The 19,851-nt window shown below is 43.8% G+C and overlaps 2 protein-coding genes across 3 annotated transcripts in view; one reads left to right on the top strand and one right to left on the bottom strand.

Annotated features, from left to right (window-relative positions):
* Nucleotides 1–364: 364 nt before the first annotated feature.
* On the top strand, nucleotides 365–17,624 carry LOC133413506 (EMILIN-3). Its single transcript, XM_061698004.1, has 6 exons — nucleotides 365–789; nucleotides 13,134–13,256; nucleotides 14,149–14,468; nucleotides 14,551–14,894; nucleotides 14,972–15,316; nucleotides 15,874–17,624. The coding sequence occupies exons 1-6, from the start codon at nucleotides 605–607 to the stop codon at nucleotides 17,020–17,022; spliced, it is 2,466 nt and encodes an 821-aa protein (XP_061553988.1). The 5' UTR covers nucleotides 365–604; the 3' UTR covers nucleotides 17,023–17,624.
* The window catches only part of b4galt5 (UDP-Gal:betaGlcNAc beta 1,4- galactosyltransferase, polypeptide 5), a 53,771-nt gene continuing 45,727 nt past the window's right edge, over nucleotides 11,808–19,851 (bottom strand). Inside the window, exon 9 of one of the 2 annotated variants that reach the window (XM_061698013.1) lies at nucleotides 11,808–12,217. In XM_061698013.1, the coding sequence (XP_061553997.1) occupies nucleotides 11,968–12,217 (250 nt within the window). In that variant the 3' untranslated portion in view covers nucleotides 11,808–11,967. The remainder of the gene's footprint in view (nucleotides 12,218–19,851) is intronic. The other variant, XR_009769889.1, reaches the window with a different exon arrangement.

Below are 19,851 nucleotides of genomic sequence, written 5' to 3'. Positions count from 1 at the left end.
TTAAACATTGATGGACTAAGGGAAAGTGTGAGTAAATATAGAATTATGGTGGGGGGGACAAAAAAAAAACAGAAAAAGAACATAAATTCCTCCTGCGGTGCAGCCAACGCCGGACTTGGGGTGGGATATGCAAATGTTTTTGCCTTCCCCCTGCAGACGCTGCTTCTTGCTCACACCCACTCATTCATGCATGGTGCTGCGTACAAGGTGGGCTGGGCTGAGCTCCACACACAAACACACACACACACACACACACGTGTGTCTGGAGCCGAAACGTTTTCTGGAGAGACCTTCACTCTCTCTCCTCTGCCCTCCTCGAGCACACCTTTGTGCTGTTCTCCCACCTCCCTCTTGAGCCTCACAAGCCTCCTCTCCACTCCGTCCGATGTGCGTACAGTGTGGTTAGCGTACGAGCTGAAGGCGACACAGGCGATGCTGCGGATGTGACATCAGTTTGGACTCCATAACTCCTTCAGGGCTCGCCAAAGAAGAGTGCACGAGGTCTGAGGAACTCCAGCACAGGACCTCGAGGAGTCCACAAAGCTTTCACACATCAGCCTTCATTTTCCAGACTGTGGGATTAGTAGTAAAGTAGACTAAAACAATGAATGCCAAATTGCGGCAGGTGCTCGCACCAGTCTGTCTCCTTGGAGTGTTGATCTCTGTGGTGGACAGCAAAGGAACTTTCTATGGAGGACCTGTCAACCCTTTTTATGGACACAGATACAATATGTTCAAGGCTGGACTCAACCCTCAGCACACTCCAAACAAGCCAATGACACGACACAAGTAAGTGCTCTCCTTCAGATGTATGTAGGTGTCATTGATCTGTATCCAGAATTCTGTATGCCGAGTGTTATTATGACCAACTGAAGGGCTGTCCCACTGTTGCTCCCCTGAAACTCACCAGGTCACTTTGAGTATTCCTTTGCAGAAATATGGTTTTAGTTAGGGCATCGGCTTTGTAATTGATCCTTGAATTGACGCTCTGTTTCAGCCTCTTATTTTTTTTTTTTTTTTTTTGTGGTACGCACCTAAAACCAGCTGTATTTGTGGAGAGATCTTTGAGAGCAACAATGACAAAGAAAACTTTTGTTTTGTTTTCTGGGGCTTACGAGATGATGACAAGTGGACTGTTATCTCACTGTGTTTGTGTGCTGGGTGGACTCCATTAGATTTTACAGTATAGCATGGCACCCACTGCCAGAAGGGAGTGGTGCAACTAATGGCCAATCGATAGAAATAACTGCAGAATGATTATTAGTGTCCCTGCATTAGTTCCCTATCATTAAAATGAGGCAAGGGACATTCTTCCAATCACAGATGTTATCACTTCTAGTTGCCTTAAATTCCGGGCTGTTATATGTTGGACGGTTACAGCACATGAGCTGAGAAGAATAATAACCCTGTGACATGCTCACGCGAAGTTGTGAACTGCAACAGAGCTGTGATATATGTTTTTGCTGGAAAGAGACAGCTGAAGTGAGGTCTGCAGGGCTTTGTTTTTTCCCTCCCCTTCCTGTCTCTCTTGCTTGGCTTCCCTCGAGAGCGGTTATGGCTTTGGACAGCACCCCAGCTACCTGCTGCTTCACTCAAACTCCCTCAAAATACTGCATTGTCTTGCCTTGCGCACTCACCTCTTACTAAATGGGATTCCCTAGAATCACACACCCACAAGTCAGCAGCCTCTAATATGCCAATGCTCATTCATCTTTTCTTTACAGGTTAATCACATAGGATTCAGAACAGGCCATAATTTAGGGAATCAAAAATCCATATGGTGAAATGTAGTGCAGTATCATGCAAGTGCTAAAACAGCCTAAGGGCACAAAATACCACAAAATAACTCAATTAACAAAAGGGACAACTTGGTTTACACATTTGAAATGGCCCATTGCCATGATTGTATTGCACTTGCATCCTGAATCTAGCAGGAGACCTTCCGAAAGGTCAAGCACTCTAATTAACAATATATTTCAACAATACAACCTAAAATAAGTACAAGGGAACAAGGAAGCCCAGCCTTCGCTCCCCTCAGGCACTTCGTCCAGCTCTTCCAGGGGGGATCCCAAGGCGTTTTAAGGCCAGCCAAGAGACAGAGTCTCTCTAGCTTGCCCCAGGTGTTCCTTCTGGTGGGACGTGCCCGGAGCCCCTCCCCAGGGCAGCATCCAGGAGGTAATGCCCAAGCCACCTCACCTGGCCTCTCTTTATGGTGAGGAGCAGAGGCTCTACTCTAAGCCCCTCCCGGATAACAAAGCCTCTCAACCCTATCTCCTAAGGGAACGAGTTAGACATGCTGATTCTCATCCCAGCCGCTTCGTACACGGCTGCGAAGAGCTCGAGCTAGAATTGAAGGTCACGGCTTGATGAAGCCAACAGCACCACATCAGCTGCAAAAAGTAGAGACGTAATACTGAGGTCACCAAACCGGACCCCTCAATGCTTTGGCTGCACCTAGAAATTCTGACCATAGACGTTCTGAACAGAATCGGTGACAACGGGCAGGCTTGGCGGAGTCCCACCCTCACTGGAAATAAATGCAACTTACTGCTGGCAAGGCGGACCAAACTCAGAAAACGGTCGTACAAGGACCCAACAGCCTGTATTAGGGGGTCATGTACACCGTACTCCCAAAGCACCCCTCGTGACACAGTCGAACACCTTCTCCAAGTCCACAACTGCTTGGACTAGTTGGGAGAACTCACAATGTACCTAGAGCTGGTCCACTGTTCCACAGCTGGGACAAAAACCACACTGCTTCTCCTGAATCTGAGATTGGACTTCCTGATGGACTGCCCTCTCTAGAACCCCCAAATAGACCTTACCTACAGTGGGTGGAGGAGTTTGATCCCCCTGAAGTTGGAATACACCCTCTTGTCCTGGTTCTTAAAAACAGGGACCACCACCCCGATCTGCCAATCCAGAGGCACTGTCCCCGATGTCCACACCATGTTGCAAAATTGTGTCAACCAGGACAGTCCCAAACCCTCCAGAATCTGTAGAAACTCCGGGCTCTCATCCACCCCCGGGGCCCTGCCACCAAGAAACTTTTTAACCACCTCGGTGATCTCAACCCTTGAAATAGGGGACAGCCCATCTCAGAGTCCCTAGACTCTGCATCTTCATAAGAGGGCATGTCAGTTTAATTGAGGATCCCTTTGAAGTTTCTTCCACCTGATTTTCCAACATCCTGAACCCAAATGCACACTTGCTCGGCACCTCTCACCATGGGAAACTCAAGAGTGGAATAGAGTCCCTCTTAAGAGGACTGGTTCCAGAGCCCAAGCTATGTATTGGGGCGAGTCCGACTACATCTAGTCATAACCTCTCAACTTTGCACACAAGCTCAGGCTCCTTCCCTGCCAGAGGTGACATTTGAATATTATTAAACTCATATGAGAATAGACTCCTTAATTTCTTGAGCCTGCATGTGCATGGTTTATATTTCTCACCTTGTACCTTTCCGAGCTCGTCACCCTTGTTTGACAGAAATACCAAACTTTCTAGATAGTTTTGTTGATCTATAATAGTCAGTAATTGCTTGCTGTCAGTGTGATAATCCTCGACATGTGGTTGCGAGTCTAACTATAGCCTTTATAAAAGAGGTGTTGACCTACCTTGGCCATAGTTGGGCCCTGAGGACACATCGGAGTAAGACCACCTCTAGAAATAAATCAGCTGTGCTGCCGCCAATGGAAAGAGATACAGTACAGTGCTTAGAAATAACCTGTATCCACTGTATGCGTGTGAAAGTGTATGCCAATGTAGTTGTGTGTTTATGTGTATCATGGCTCTAACCTGTGCTTTTATAGGTTACATTGTTCCATTAAAAGACCATGGTCATACAGATTAAACACATCTGATACTGTAAAGTTAAAAGTTATCTTTACAACCACTTACTACTGACAGGAAGAATGCAGCTGAATTTTTTTTTGATGCAGCACCTCACGTGCATCTATCATCAAGATGACACACCAGTGGACCACAAAATACAAAATACACAACAGGTGGAACACTGTCCCTAGCTGGAAAGTGGGTATTGTGGACAATTAGCATCCCAGCAGATGCCACATGCCATCACTGATCGGCTCAGAGATCCTAGCCAAGGGCTTTTCAATGATGGATGGGACAGAGATCAGGGGCTAAAGGCCACAGAGGTGGTGAAGGTCAAGGGTTATGAGCTGTTGTTGTAAGTTTGTGTTGAGTGTCCAGTGGAGAGCAAGAATGGAGCCAGTCTCAAAGCGAGGGGTCACAAAGGCTGGTTGGTAAATCCAAGGCTCACCTCGCAGCTATTTCATCAAACGTTCTACTTTCACTGACCTCTGTGTTGAAAACACATTTAGCATTTGAATGAGCTTTGCTGTTTGCTTACAAGTGATGATGGACATGCTGTCATGGACGTATGCCAACATTACAGTAGGTTACTGATTCATCAATTTCAGTTTCAAGCCACTGGGACAAATAGGCTATTTAAAGCCGCAGGAGTGTGGGAAAAGCTGCCCTTTTGGTGAGTTCCTACTAATGTCACTCACATAGGTTTCCTTTAAATATGAATCTGTGGATCAGAGCTCAGCTTTACATAAATAAACAAAGGCTAAAGTGCAGATCCGTGCGCTGCACCGATGTGGCGAGGAAAAGTTAGTTACCTTTGAACGGAGCTAGGCTAATATTTCGCCCTCACTGCAGTTGTTACGCCTAAGCTCCTCGCCTGCTCACTGTATCTTTGAATTCAGCCTACGACCGACATGAAAGAGGTGACCTTCTCATCGAACAGTCATTTATTCATCTGACACACCGGGAGGTTTGTTTCATAAATCTATGTGGGAAAGAGCAGATCGAAACATATTGAAAAATGGATGGCACAGGTTATAGAGTGAATAAACTACCATTGACTTTCTTTATGGACCAATCAGAACAACAACCAATACATTACTTTCTTGACAGGCAGTGGCGTCGTCAGGGGGAGAAAGTGATGAGTATTCTAAATGTCAATGGCTGATAACCCAGTCAGTCCACCCCATTCTAGAAAAAGCATTTTTAATTTGCGGCATTTTTTCCACAGGAAAATCCGTAGCAGCACCCCCGTTGACAAGTAAACTGTGTCATTGAAATACACGACACTTGCACACAGAATGCATTCATCGGAATACCAAATACAGTTCCCTCCAAAAGTATTGGAACGGCAAGGTCAATTCCTTTGTTTGTTTTTTTGTATACTGAAGACATTTGCGTTTCAGATAGAAAGATGAATATGAGACAAAAGTTCAGAATTACAGCTTTTATTTCATGGTATTTGCATCTAGATGTGTTAAACAACTCAGGACAGAGCACCTTTTGTTTGAAGCCACCCTCTTTTCAAATGAGCAAAAGTATTGGAACGTGACTGATGGGTGTTTCTAGTTGCTCAGGTGTTGCCTTTGTAGCTTGTTTTTTGGCTTTGGGTTTCACCTGTGAAAACTGCATTTGCTGTTAAGCTGTTAAGACCAGAGAGCTGTCTATGGGAGAAAAGTAAACAATTTTGAAGCTGAGAAGAGGGAAAATCGATCAGAGCTATCAATACAACAATTTGGAATGTCCTGAAAAATAAAGAAGCTACTGGTGTACTGAGCAACAGACATCGAACAGGTCGGCCAAGGGTATCAACAGCAGTTGATGACAGAAACATTGTGAGAGCTGTGAAGAAACGCCCAAAGACAACAGTCAGTGACATCACTGCAAACCTCCACAGGGCAAGGGTGAAGGTATCACAATCCACTGGTCGACGAACACATCCAGAGACGCATCCTCTGTGCCATCTTCTGGATTTTGGGAAATTTGTCTGACCTTAATGAAGCCTAAAACTCATCCAGTTTGAGAGTTGAACTTATTTTTTATGACAGTATCACATTGGAGATCAATCAGTTCCATTTGCAACTCCCGTGGCGCTGTTTCAGGGTCTTGTGTGACTGAATCCTGGATGGCATTTTGTCAGATAAAGGTGTTTTCCTGAGCCTGCAAGCTTGATTTTAACCGCTGAGCTGAGCTAGCATCAGTTCCTGCGTTGATTGGCTGTTAGCATAATCAGCATGCTTGGTAGAAAAGTGACGGCTGATGTTATATTCCTCTAAAACCGCAATGGTTTCTTAACAAATTAGACATACAGCCTTTGACTGGACTTCAGTTAAAAGGTATTTAGTAGTCTATTCTATATTAAACACTGGACACTCACTGTCAACTTTTATTTTCTTTCGCCCACTCATGGTTGAAGAAAGTTTCAGAGCAGTAGCAGAGTAAAAACAGAACAGCCAAAGTCAAGTCAATGTATCACTGTACCTACTCTGCGGTACCTGGTGGAACCACTCGGCATTACAGGTCAAGGTCAAATGAATGTAGTCCTGATTTTTATATGATTTGGGCGATTCTGTACCAATCTTTGGCGGGCCAGATTGAAATGATCAACGGGCCTAATGTGGTCCGCGGGCCATAGTTTGCCCACCACTGGTGGAGATTATGTCGTGGTTTGGGCTTGCATAGCTGCTTCAGGAACGGGCTCACTAGTCTTTATTGATGACGGAACTCATGATGGTAGCAGCAGAAAGAACTCTGAAGTCTACAAAACCATTTCGTCTTGCAGTTTACAGAAAAATGCATCCAAACTAATCAGGAGAAGCTTCATCCTGCAACAAACAATGACCCAAAACACACTGCCAACACAACAAAGGACTTCATCAAGGGGAAAAAGTGGAAGGTCTTAGACTGGCCATGTCAATCTCCGGACCTTGACCCAATAGAGCATGCATTTTACCTGCTGAAGAGGAGACAGAAGGGAGAAACTCCCAGAAACAAACAAGAACTGAAAGAGGCTGCAGTAAAGGCCTGGAAAAGCATTTCAAATGAAGAAGGCAACAGTCTGGTGAAGTCAATGGCTTGCAGGCTTGATGCAACTATTGCAAGTAAGGGCTATGCCACCAAATATTAAATGTTATTTACTTTGAGTTCATTTAATGCCTGTTCCAATACTTTTGCTCACTTGAAAAGTGGGTGGATTCAAACAAGAGGTGCTCTGTCCTGAGTTGATTAAGACATCTAGATGTAAATACCATGAAATAAAAGCTGGAATTCTGAACTTTTCTCATATTCATCGTTTGATCTGAAACCCAAATGTCTTCAGTCTACAACAAAAACAAAGGAATTGACCTTGCCCTTCCAATACTTTTGGAGGGGACTCTATGTTTCAAACAAATAACACATTTAACTACAATTGGTAACAACCCCCATTTTAGCACAATGCAACATATTTGGTAACTTAAACATAAGAAAATGTATGCTACGTGGCTCACTATGAGCTAGTCCAGTCAGCGAGTACAGAGGTAAAACATTCAGAAATTCATAACAATAAATGTCTTTTTTTTTTAATCATTAATTTTTATTTTTATTTTTTTTTTAATTATGACATCCGGCTCGAAGGACCAATTTAATGTTGGATTTCTCTCACCCAACACCTATAAAAATGCACAAAAGGAATGAAGACGCTGGTTTCTTTTCCTCATGAGGAGGGCGTATGGGAGATTGTTCAGATTACAGCCTCTCATCACGCTCTAAACAATCTCTCCCGTCGGTCCTGTATTTATTTGAAATAGGGAGGTTTCTGAGTTTACAAGACATAACATACTAAGCTTACAAGACATAACACACTAAGTGGAGGGTTTCAAGGTGAAGACATGGGACCAACACCTGCCACATCCCCGGCCACGTCCTTGGTCAAGGCGCCCTTCTATCGGATGATTCCTGCTGAGTCATCTTCTTGAAGGAGAGACATCTTCCTTTCTCAAAAATCGTCCATAATACTAATGCAAGCTAAGCAAATATATATTTAACACATGTACAGTTCAATAACAATTATGACTTTGTTACATTACAAGGCATAATATAAAAGTTGAACAACAATCAAAACTTGGGAAAGATGACAAAGTATCAAAAGTACATTTTTCAAAAGTACAAATCCTTTGTATATCCATTTTCTGCATGATACTTTCTATCTACAAGTGCCGTGTTGCTTTATTCAGTACCACATAAGAATTTAAAGCAGCGAATTGCACCGGTTTTGGTTTCACTCCCACAGCCAACACAAAGCAGTAATCCTTATTAGCAAGTCCAATTTGTAACCTCTTTTTCTACAAAACACTGAGAAGTATTCTTACTCTAAGAAGATTATGTGCTTTGCCAAATGCCTGAGGATAGTTAAAAAAAAAAAAAAGTCAAAGGTGTGTGGTGTTTAAGCATCATAGTGTATAGTAGAGCACACAAATGGGAAAAAAACTTTCATGACTCATCAAATGTAATCATGTAAATTGAGAAACATAAGAAAAAAGTGGAACATACATTATCCGCAAGATAGCCTAGCTGTTACGAGGCATAAAGACAATCTGCTGTCAAGATTTTGATTTTGGTTGTGTTGGCGTGGAGGCAAAATGTGGAGGAGCCAAGTGCAGGGAAGCAGGGAGCCAAGACAGGAGTCTCAAAAAGGTATTGAATTTCAAAAAATAATAAAAATGCAAACAAGGATCATGGAAGGAAACACTAAATTAACAAAGTCCAACTATCTACTATAAAACATTCACTAAGAAACATGACAGCTTTAAAGAAAAATGGGATATAAGGACAATGCACCAACACAGGCTGAAAGAAAGCAGGAAACTAAAAACAAGCAAACTGACGAGACACCGAGGCACACATGGACAAGACACGAGTGGGTGGAAGGAGTTGATTGGTAGACAAGGGACAGGCATGACGAGAACAGGTGGAAACGAAAACCTAACCTTTAAGCTGGATGGATGAAATGTGATAACCCTAATCAGTAGCTTCACGAGTCACTCAGGTCTAGTTCATAGAATTGTTTCTTAAAGGGTGAAATAAAGATTTGTTTCCCCCCCCCCCCCCCTGTTAAATGTGATCAAGCCCACTCCTGTCATAGATTGTCAGGGTTCACTCATGGAGTCAAGAACGCTGCAAGTGAGGGGCAAGGAAATAACGCGGAAGGTGAGCTCTTTGGTGCCAATCAGTCAAAGCACAAGCTGAGAGAGAATATCACCAAAGATGACAAGAGAACAGACAGGAATTTCTCAAACACTCATCAGAGGAGGAAAATGTGAAACACTGGCGTAAAGCAGGACAACGTAGATGTGGCCATGATTAAAAGAAGATTGTATGCAGATTTTTAAGAGGGACAAGAGAAAGGGGGTGTGTTAAAAGGGGCGGCCTGTTGAAGGTGAGTTGTTTTGGGCCTCGCGGAGGGAGAAGGTCTCGCCAATGATTTTTTTTTTTTTTTTGCCAAAAAGACTGCACGTGAAAATTCAAGATAGGAATTCTGCTCTCCCCCCGGGAAACGCGGCAAGCCAGCTTACAAGTGTAATGCTAGACTGGAAATATTTACAGTGGGATGGGGCTCGTGGTGAAAAAAAAAAAAAAAAGGCAAAGTGACAAAGGACAATATTTTTGTGTGGGCCTGCAGAGCTGTGGGAAATGACGTGGCAGAGGAGGGTGAGGAGTGTTTTGCTGTTGATTGCAGTTGGAGCGGGTAAGGCGTGCTTTTGTGATCGGGGCGACCGTTTCACTGGCTCGAGAATTAGGTTTTAGCATGAGATCAGATGGGTGGTTCTGATACAATGTGGACCTGGTGTTTTTAATATATTGGGAGGTATCGCCACATTCTACATGAGTGAAATGCACAGGAAAGCCCGACCTCTCAAATGATATCATGTTGCAAAGAATGTGCAGACTTAAGTGGTGCCTTGAGTTACAAGGGACCCGAAGGTTTCCGAGATACATGTTCTGACTTTTGAGAAAAAAATAAATAAATAAATTAATTTAAAAAAAAAAAAAAAAAAAAAGAGATACAATCAGTGCATGGGCAGTGAACTCCACTCACTTCACAAAAATGCAGAAGTTTGGCAGATAGTGAACAATTTTTCAAAAAATGTTTAATACCACTCCCATTTGAAGTTTACTGTCAAACTAAACATAAAACAAAGAGAATTACATTTTGCGTATGTAAAACAATCAAACAATTTTGCTGTCTGCTAGCTTAATGCTAACACATAATGCAAAACCCCGTAGACGGGATAACAAATAGCATCGATATTTGCAGTGTTATAACCCTATAAGCAATGGATATCGAAACAGAAATGCTGCATTAAAAAATTTAGACAGACAATGTAACAATACTCACAGACATATTTTTTCAATTTTTTCAAACAGCTAATATTCTTGCAAGTTACTGAGTCTTCTTCATTTGTGTCTTAATGACTGTATTATACTGCCCCCTGGTGGCTAAGTTGCACATACCAGAAGGAGTCGCAAATGAATGAATCATGATACCCAAACTGTTCAATTGTTTACATTTTATTTAATTGTCATTCCGATATGTTTTACTAAGTAAAACAAATTTCCTTCATAAAAAAAATTGCAAAATTTGGGGGGGGCCGGAACACATTAATGGCCATTTCCATTCATTTCAATAGGCAAAGATGATTTGAGATTTACAAGCGTGGTCACGGAATGCACCGCTGTACTTGCAATGTATCCTGGTGGGTCGAATTGTAATGGTTAGTTAGGCAGCTTGATTATCGTGATTAGGGACACTTGTAATGAAAATTAAAGTGCAAATGCAACCTTGGAAACAATTGAACACACATCGCAATGCTTATCGTTGCTGTAAATCTAACAAGGGCATCAGACGTATTTGTTTGGAATTTACATGGATAATCTTCCATTTACTGCGCCTGTGGCCATCACTGTAAAACTGTGTTTAACGTGATCTTGCACAAGAATGCTGGTTCCGGATTTATCACGTCGAAATATGAGATTTTTTTATTTATTTATTTTAGGTCAAACGTCTTCAACAAATCATGCTTAGATCATGAGAGCAGAGGAAATGATCAGTGTTAATCTCCTTTAGGGATTGTAAATACTGTATGTACAGTGTATGCGCAGCGTTTATGCATTTCATCCGTTTCAATAGCAACATTCAAAATAAGTATAAAAAGAGAGCGTATTATTTTTGGACGATTTCGGGAAAGGTTGCACCACGTGAGGTCAGCTGAAGTTTGCAATCTTTGTTTGCTACACCAAAGCAAAAAAATACAAATCTTAGGGAAAGAGAAGAAGCAGCACTTGGACTGGTGCTCGGCCACTGGTGAGGCCGGTTAAAGCACCTCGTGTTTGGTCGTTATTGGGCTCACGTGATGGCGAGAATGACAGAAGAGCGAGAAAGCAGGGGGGGGGGGGAATCTAAAGTGTTGAGACCCAGCCGTCCACGGAGGGTCTTGCTGCTGGCGAGGCTGCTCTGACGCTCACCTCTACCCGTTGGGCCTCTGGTGAGGCTCATTTGACTCTCTCTGGAGGTGGCAGTTTCGAAAAGCGGGCTGTGTATAATCATGCGGAAGGTATTTATCAAAACCAGGTCAAATGTTCTTTTCCCGCAACAATTCTCTGTTTTATATCGGAGTTAGTTTTGGATGAAGTCGAATGCAAAAGGAACACTGTCAATATTCCCAAATGTTAGCAGTCAAAATGTCATATCTTGGCGAAACGTATCCAGTGAAAAAAGTCTGTACCTGTCAGGAATGATATAAAATAGAATCTCTCCTTTCAACGTTTAAAGTTGAGACCATTAAGAGTGCAATCGGGCAATTTCCCAAGATACTCTATCCTGTAAGGTACAGTATATGCAAAAACTGCATGAAGCTTTTAAATCTCATTAGAGAATACGAGTGCACACAGGCTACGTTGTATCTTATGTCCAAAGTTGAAGATATTAAACCGTTAAAGAAAACAAGCCCATTTGTAATATTTCATTCGCTTACCCAATGACAATCGATAAGAATATTGACGCTATATCATTCATGGGAGATTCCCAAATCTCGACGTGCAATTACAACGTTATCGGGGTTTTCCAGTTGTGTCGTCGATACGTCTCTCGTGGCCCCTCTACTTGGCGCCAACCAGCAGCAGGTAGTAAGGGGCCCTATGCGGGGTATTCCCGACGTGTAGACATTGCAGTCTCCTCAAGCGGTCCCACTGTTTTGTCATTGATACGGGGCCAATGTCAGCAGTCTCTCGCAGGGCCCTTGAACTCGAGGCCTTAGGCAGCTGCCTGGGTTGCCTGCTCAGTCGCGGCAATCGCAGCTTCCCCCGCAATGCCTGACCTGGCAGCAGTTTGCACGAGTCGTTGTGACTCCTGCACACGAGATGAGGGGAGGACACACAAACACTGTCAACACACTCAGTGATTAGAAGGGAAAAGTTTCCCATAGATCGTAAAAGGCCATCCTGTCTGTTCACCCTGTTAACCTGTTAAACCGGAACATGTTGGGCCAGCTCGGCTCCAGTGTTCCTCCCTGCTTCTCTAAAAAAACTTTTGACTTGTCTGGAGCAGCTGCAGAGCAATACGAAGGGCCGCGTGTGTTGCTTAATACTCCCTTGCTGAATGAGAGAAACTGTTCATATGAGAGTCCGAAGACCAGTGCAGATAATCATTTCCTGTGCTGCACGGTGAAACATTTTGGTGTTGCAGTCGTCCTTATGGTAATGACGAGGGAAGGAGAGAATTTTCAAGTCCGGCAAAAACTACTTGAAGTACTTTACGGGTAATTACTCTGCTAATGGGGCTCGGCACTGGAAGAGCTGACTTGTATACTGTACTTGTGCCTATTCTCATTTTGCGTACATTAAGCGGCGTGCCGACGTGCCCATGGATTGTTTCCCTGGGCAAGACTCTAAAAATTGTATTGATGAGCAGCCTCTGCTATTAGTTGAAGTAATTGCACAAAATGAAACCAAAATGGGCAAATCTCATAAATGGATTAGAAGAACACAGGCAAACATGTATAGAAAGTTACTACACACTACCCATCTCAGCAATGTATACAGTACAACGAAGGCATTAGAAATGCTTTATCACTGAACAACACAAAAAGCAAAAACAGCTGGAAACGGGAATACTGAAGAATTATGAACTCATGAAGGTTTCATTTTGGATGACAAATGCATCAGGAAGAAATATTGTCATCCCGTGCAGCTGGACAAGCAAAGGCTCTTTGGATGACTCGCATTATACAACATGAAATTCTAATTTCCCTTTCCTCTCCCTGCAGAAACCACTGTGCCTATGTGGTCCAGAAGAACATCACGTGCACCATGCAGGATGGACTGGCGACGTATGTGAAGGCGGAATATACAACCAAGTGCATCTGGGGACAGAAGTGTCCTGTTGTGATGTACGTTTACACACTAACGTAGATAAATGTGCCCCTGTGAGGCCGAACGTGGCTTGTAAACATGAATCGGGGGCGTGGGGGGCTTGTTGGGTTTATACCGTATCAAGGCTGCCCTCTAGTGTTAAAATGGTATTCCTCCACAGAGAGCAGTTGAGTGGCAATTGAATTCCGGTTTCAATTACTTATTATTATTGTTGTTATTTAAAAGTAGAGACAGTCGTCGTTTCATCGTGTCCCTTTTGAACAAACTGATGATAGAACTGTGGGTTTTTATATTTAAAAAAAAAAGAGACTGACTCATCTGAATTGATTCTCAATGCTTGCTTACTTGCTTGTTCTACATATGGACATTGAACAAATTAGAAGGAAAAGCAATGTCTGAATGTGTCCGCATACGGGCGCACATCAAGATTCAGTCTTTGATTTGCCTTCCAAAGGCGCATTTGTAATAACATTCAGTCTCTCACAAGGGAAATTAAAGGGAGTGGGTTTTCCCTCCCAAAAAAGATGACTCACTTCAGTGTGCGCGCGTACGTGTGTTTGTGAGTGTGTGACGAGATAGATTTGATTCCAAATCACACAATCAAAAAGAAATCCAAGCTTGGGGAAAAAGGTGACACGAACGTCCAAAAATGACCCCGGTTGAATCCCTCGATCCTGATGCCACATCATTTACATTACACTTCAGACTAATCTCCTAATCTCCCTCTAATCCGTGTTTAATCCCGCAGACAATGACTACATCCCGTTATCTTTGGCCTGCCCTTCCCGTCTCCCTGTCCTCTCCAATGACTCATCTGTCGTAATTAGTTAAAACAAAGACTAAATTAGTGGTTTAAAACAACACGACAACATAAACAATCCCTGAAGGTGAACATGTTTTCCCTTTCAGGTACAGGACATATTACAAACCAACATACAAAGTGGGTTATAAAATAGTGACTGAGCTGGAGTGGAGGTGTTGCCCTGGCTACTCTGGAGACAACTGCTACGACGGACCCACCTCACTGCCTGACCTGATACCTCCTTTCAAGGGAGCAGCTTTGCCAAATCGCCCCGGGATAAACGGCGTTCCCCATGGTCCGAGAGTCTCCGTTGACCAGAGGCCTGGAGGAGCGCAGCTGGAGCCGGGCAAAGTCTACCCCAATCTGCACGATCGTAGACCAATACCCAGTGAACAGCTGCCTGTGGGAAATGGCAAACCAAATTCTGGTGAGAACATCCTGCTGCGTGGTGTAAATGAGAAGTAAAGAATCCAGTCTCTTCTATTGTCCTTCATTCAATTGAAAAACAGGGGACACATTTGGGGTTTCTGGAGTGAGTGGGGAACGTTTGGACCGTATGGAGGACGACCTACGGCGTCTCACTCAGGGCTTCGACACGCTCAATGGGGTGGTGGCTGGTCTGGAGGAGCGACTGCGCACGTCTCTTCGGGAAGACACCAACAAGATCCTGGTGTCGCTGCTGCCCAACATGCCACGGGGGCCTGACTCAGCTGCGGGATTTGCGGCCATCCCAATCGGGAATCCTGGCGGACTTGGAGAAGAGAGCTTCAACAGATTTGGGGATCTCGCAGGAAGGGTGACCGAAGTGAAGGATGAGCTACAAGCTAAGACTCACATATTACAGGAGATTCAGGTTTGGCACACGTGAAATAGTTGAACACTGCAATGGCTTTCCCCTTCCTCATTGAAATATACTGTATGCCTCTTTAGGGAATGGTCTTAGGCCATGACGGGCAGCTCAAGAGACTGCTGGAAGGAGCAAGTGGAAGGCCAATCCCTGGCGTTGCGGCTCATCTGGACAGCGTCCTCGAGGCCAAGCTAGCCGGCATCCAGGCTGAGATCCTGGACGGATTTGAACGCAGACTCTCTCGTCTGGAGAACCAGTGCGAGGAGAAGATCGGGGCCGTGCAGCGACAGTGCCACAGGGAGCAGATGGATGGCCAAGAACAGATGCAGCAGTCCCTTGATGGAAGAGAAACTGGGCTGAGGGCGGAGTTGGGCTCGTTGCAGGCTCAGATCCAAGGCCTCACACTCACAGAGAGCTGCTGTGGACAGGTACTAAAAAAAGAAAGAAAAGTCAAACCCATAAGGACATGTTGGACAAGCTTTGGTGTTGTTAGGATCCCCTTTAAAATGAGATGGCATTTCTCAAGGAGAACGTTCTCATAAAGAATTGACATTATGTTTTGTACCTTACACGTTTGACAAAAAAATATCTGAAAACGAGCAAAGATTGAGAACTACATAGTACTCAATTGTGGAGATATAGTGATAAACAGATTTGCACCATTTCAGTTTTCCTGATTTTTAGGGTGTTCAGCCGACACGCCCTCAGCATTTAAGAGCAGAGACGGCGGCTTGATCGTTCACGATTCTGAAGCCTCGTTTTATACACTTTTTCAAATTTGGGAGGGTTCTTTACAATACTCTTCTTTGTGGTGTGTCAAATTTAGAAGACATTTATTTTCAATTCACAGGGACGTTAAGCTAGAGCCAGGAAATAATAGCCTTCGCATCAAATACTGTACATAAATGTGAACTTTAAGAACTACCTCAGGTTGAAATTTCATAAGGTTTTTGACTTGAGCTAAACAGTTCCTTGATCACTGCAGGCGAACAGCCTCTCTCAGCGTGTGCTGCTACTGGAGGAGTCGGTTAAAGGTCTCACAGAGTCACAGCGACAGCTCCAATCAGCGCTCAGCGAGCAGAGCATCCACGTGGAGACGCTGATTGAGACCCGCTTGGTGGAACTCGAAGGCCGCCTAAATTCAACAGAAGGTGGCGCGGACAGCGTGTCGTCGGGATTCCCCGGTGGCCTAGATGGCTTCAAGAACATGCTGGAGGACAAGTTGAAGACCCTGGAGGAGAGGGTGTTTGTGGCTGTGGAGGAGCTGAGCAACACCACGGCACCAGCGCTTTTAGAGGGCCAGGTGGTCCCGCCACTGGAAACAGATCTCGAGTCTGTGAGAAGAAGATTAGATGGAAATCTGAATGGCATTGAAAAACGCCTAGCCGGCCTGGAGCTCCTGTGCACCTCCTCCTGCTCACCTTCCACTCCTCCAGCAGGGGGTGTCGGAGGCAGTGAAGTGGAGGGGAAGTGTGAGGACATAGAGAATAAGATGATCAATCGTCTGGACACTCATTCAGGCCAGCTGGACCTTCTGAACAGCACACTGAAGAACCTACTCTTGCGGATCGCCCAAGAAGAGGCAGGCGACTCCGTCTACGGTGAGATCACCCTGCTGAAGGTCAACATCAACTCAGTGAACCACACTCTCAAGGGACTAAAGGACTCAATTAGTTTCATTGCAAGTGAAGTGGGCCACGCCAACTCCACATGGGAACAGCGGGAACAGCATATAGTCAATCAGGTGCAAGGAATCACCAAACTAGTGGGCCACCAGGCCTCTCTCCTGGGGGCCGGGGAGCGGCGTCTGGCCCAGCTCAAGGGCGAACTTGCGGCCTTGAAAAAACAGCTCACCGGTGGGCTTCAAGGCTGCCAGAGCACAACCAAAGAAGTTCAGAAGGAGGTTCAGGACGTTGATAGCAGGGTGAGCCACGTGGAGGGCCAATGCAGCAGCTTGGGCGAGCTGGCAGAGCACCTGGAGAGGATCAGGGCGGAGCTCGAGAGACACTCGGACTCCTACCTGGCCCAGGTGAACGGAACCCTCGCCGTCCAGTCAGAGCGACTTGCTGAGCTGAAAGGGGACGTCAAAGACATTGTGCCAAAGCATCGAGCGAGCCCAAAAGTAGACCACTAGCATCGGAGACACAACAGCTCAAATGAAACAAAGAAATGAGAGAGAGAGAGAAAAAAAAAAAAAAAAAAAAAGCCTCAGTTGACGTCTTCTGCTTCTCTCCCAATTTCCCTCTGCACACATGCAAATGAATTGGAGCGGTGAGAGCCATTAACCATAAATCCGCCACCGTAGTGCCTCCACATGACCTGCTTCATGAAGTTCCCGCCAAATGAGGACAGGCACACACACATTTCAAAGACACAACTTTGGCTGTGGAACTGGACTTAGTTCGAATCTATGGGGCTTTTCGCCACCACCTTTCTCATCTTTTTAACTTATATGAAGTGCATATTGTTATGGTATGTTTGGATTAGAGATATTTGTGTGAGAATGATATTCAAAATGAACGGCCTGGGACTAAAATGTCGCTACGGGTTTTTCTTGACAAGCACACTCAATACCTTCTGTGTGGACAATTGTGTGGTCTTTATATCAATGTGGTGCTATTTACATGTTTGTAAACGTCTGCTTGTACACGTTAAAAAATGTGCATTTCTCCACTGGTAGTTGTACGTATTTGTTTTGGTTGCTTCAGGTTTTAATGAACTTCTGCAACAAAAGAATCGGAGACAACAAATTGGCTGAGAAATAAAATCCCAAACTCCCCAGTGTTGTGCATTTTAAGAATGTTGGACCTCTAAGTGTTATTTTCTGATTAATAATAGTAATCACAAGCAGCAAAAGGCAGGCAATAGTTACGCTATTTAATTAATTGCATTTTTATTTATCCCTAAGGCCAATAGTTATGCGACAAAGCAGATATTGAGTTTATATTAGATTTTTGGGGGGTGGTTTGCCATGTCTTATTGTGTTGGTTTGAGGAGCATTTTTAATGCACAAACCTGACCGGGACAAGCGGTAGAGAAATTTGATCGGCGGATGGGTATTTATTGATGTGTTATTCTATATAACACAAACTACCCCACTATGATGCACATTTTTTTAGTGCTCTATTAACATTTGTTTTGTTTATTACAGTACTGAAACACTTAACACCTGACTTTAGGGCCTTTCTAGTTTACATGCCGTTTTCTCCAAGTGCTCTGGTTTGGCCGTCACAACACAATAACATGATGTTCAATTTCCAGGCAGTTCTTTGAAGAAGACACAGACAAGATCGTGACTGGACATGGTTGCTGTCCACTGTCTCTTCAGGGACGGGTTAAACGCCGACAACAAGTAATAATAGAATGGAACAAAATCTCACCAAAACCTGCCTGCAAAGTTATCGCAAAGACAAAAATATGACTGCTTGCAAAAAAATAATCTGATTCATTATAAAATGCTAAATTGGATTTAAATTGTTGTTCGGGGGTAAATAGTTTTTAATATATATATATATATATATATATATATATATATATATATATATGTTGGTTACAGCTGGGTAGGCAACCTAAAACTCTGTTGAAGCACATTTGATCATATTCTTCCTTGCAAAAATGCTCCAAAAGAGTTAAATGCTGAGGACATCCCTGTACACAGCCCTCTTCGGGTCCTATCTTTTTCTCAGCTCTGGCTGGGCCAATCCCAAACTTTAATTTACCTCTTCTACTTGTGTAGGACTTCTTGTTGATTAGGATGAACACTTGGGGTCATAAGGTGAAATTCCTCTTCAAGTCTCACAACATCTATAAAACCAAGGTGATACAGTGACACAATTATTTGATCCTCTGCTAATTTATGAGTTTGTAAGATGCGAACAGGCTCCAAATTCGGTGTTCAGAATTTGAGACAGCAAAACGCTAAATTGTTAGCAATCGCGATTAGCAACAACGCGCTACCGATTACCATTATAGGTAAAAAAAAATCAAAAAAAAATCATGCAAATACCAGCTTCAGCTCACTCATGCGTCATGTTATATGCACATTACACATACAACAGTGTCATAAAAGATCCTACCCTGTCATTTTTAGCAAAGCTTATCACTGTCCCAACACTGCGTCCGTCTCTAATAAATGTCCTTGTGAAACATGGATTCCAGGTGGCGTAAACATGGTTCTGGGCACTTTATTTATTTATTTTTTGGTCCCTGCGGAGCTTCGAGGCAGACATTTTGCGTCTACCTATTTTTGAAGTCGAGTTAGCTGAGTTATTTGAATTTTCCCCCCGAGCCCTACTCCTGATCTCAACTCCTCATGTATAAATCACACGTTCTACGAATCAATTTCTTACCGAACAGGGACACCATGGACAAGAATAAAGAGCTGTCAAAGATGTCAGAAACAAGCTCGCAGAGTTGCGCAAACCCCGAATGGGTCACGAATCCATCAGCAAAGGAATTGGTGAGAAAGTGAGAACTATTGGTGCCATATTTGAAAGTGAGTGACACACAAAATGACTACAAATTGCACTCAGTTTGGCATTCCGTACAAGTGCTTGCTTGCCTCGTGTAGTGAGAATGATCAGGGGAAAGGTAAGGGAGCATCAAAATACACAACAGGAACTTATTAGAAGGAAATTAGACCTCTGTCAGCGGGAAAGCGGTTGGTAACACACTGTGGCATATTGGACTGAAATCTTGCAGTTCCCAAATGTTCTCCCCTGCTCAAGAAGAAGATGTACAAGCCAGCCTTAAATGTGACAGTGAACATCTAAATGAATAAGAGAAGGCTTGGGAGAAAGTGTTGTGGTTAGATCAAAGCAAAATTGACTTGTTTGGCATCAACTCGGCCTGCCTTGTTTTGGAGGTTTAAAAAAAAAAAAAAGATAAAATGTATGAGTGAAAGACCCCCACAGTCACGCATAGCGGTGGAAAGTGGAAACATTATGTTTTGGGGCTGTTTATC

Source organism: Phycodurus eques, chromosome 1 (genome assembly GCF_024500275.1).
Source record: "Phycodurus eques isolate BA_2022a chromosome 1, UOR_Pequ_1.1, whole genome shotgun sequence".
NCBI classification, from domain to species: Eukaryota; Metazoa; Chordata; class Actinopteri; order Syngnathiformes; family Syngnathidae; genus Phycodurus; species Phycodurus eques.
The sequence above is the reverse complement of the archived record's forward strand: the minus strand, read 5'-3'. Positions and strand labels throughout refer to the sequence as shown.

What these genes read in the sequence shown, in the direction of transcription:
- LOC133413506 (XM_061698004.1), top strand. Translation starts at nt 605, where the DNA reads ATGAATGCCAAATTGCGGCAGGTGCTCGCACCAGTCTGTCTCCTTGGA. An exon ending in CAGAAGTGTCCTGTTGTGAT is followed by an intron (nt 13,257 to 14,148) that starts GTACGTTTACAC and finishes TTTCCCTTTCAG; the next exon opens with GTACAGGACATATTACAAAC. An exon ending in AAATGGCAAACCAAATTCTG is followed by an intron (nt 14,469 to 14,550) that starts GTGAGAACATCC and finishes ATTGAAAAACAG; the next exon opens with GGGACACATTTGGGGTTTCT.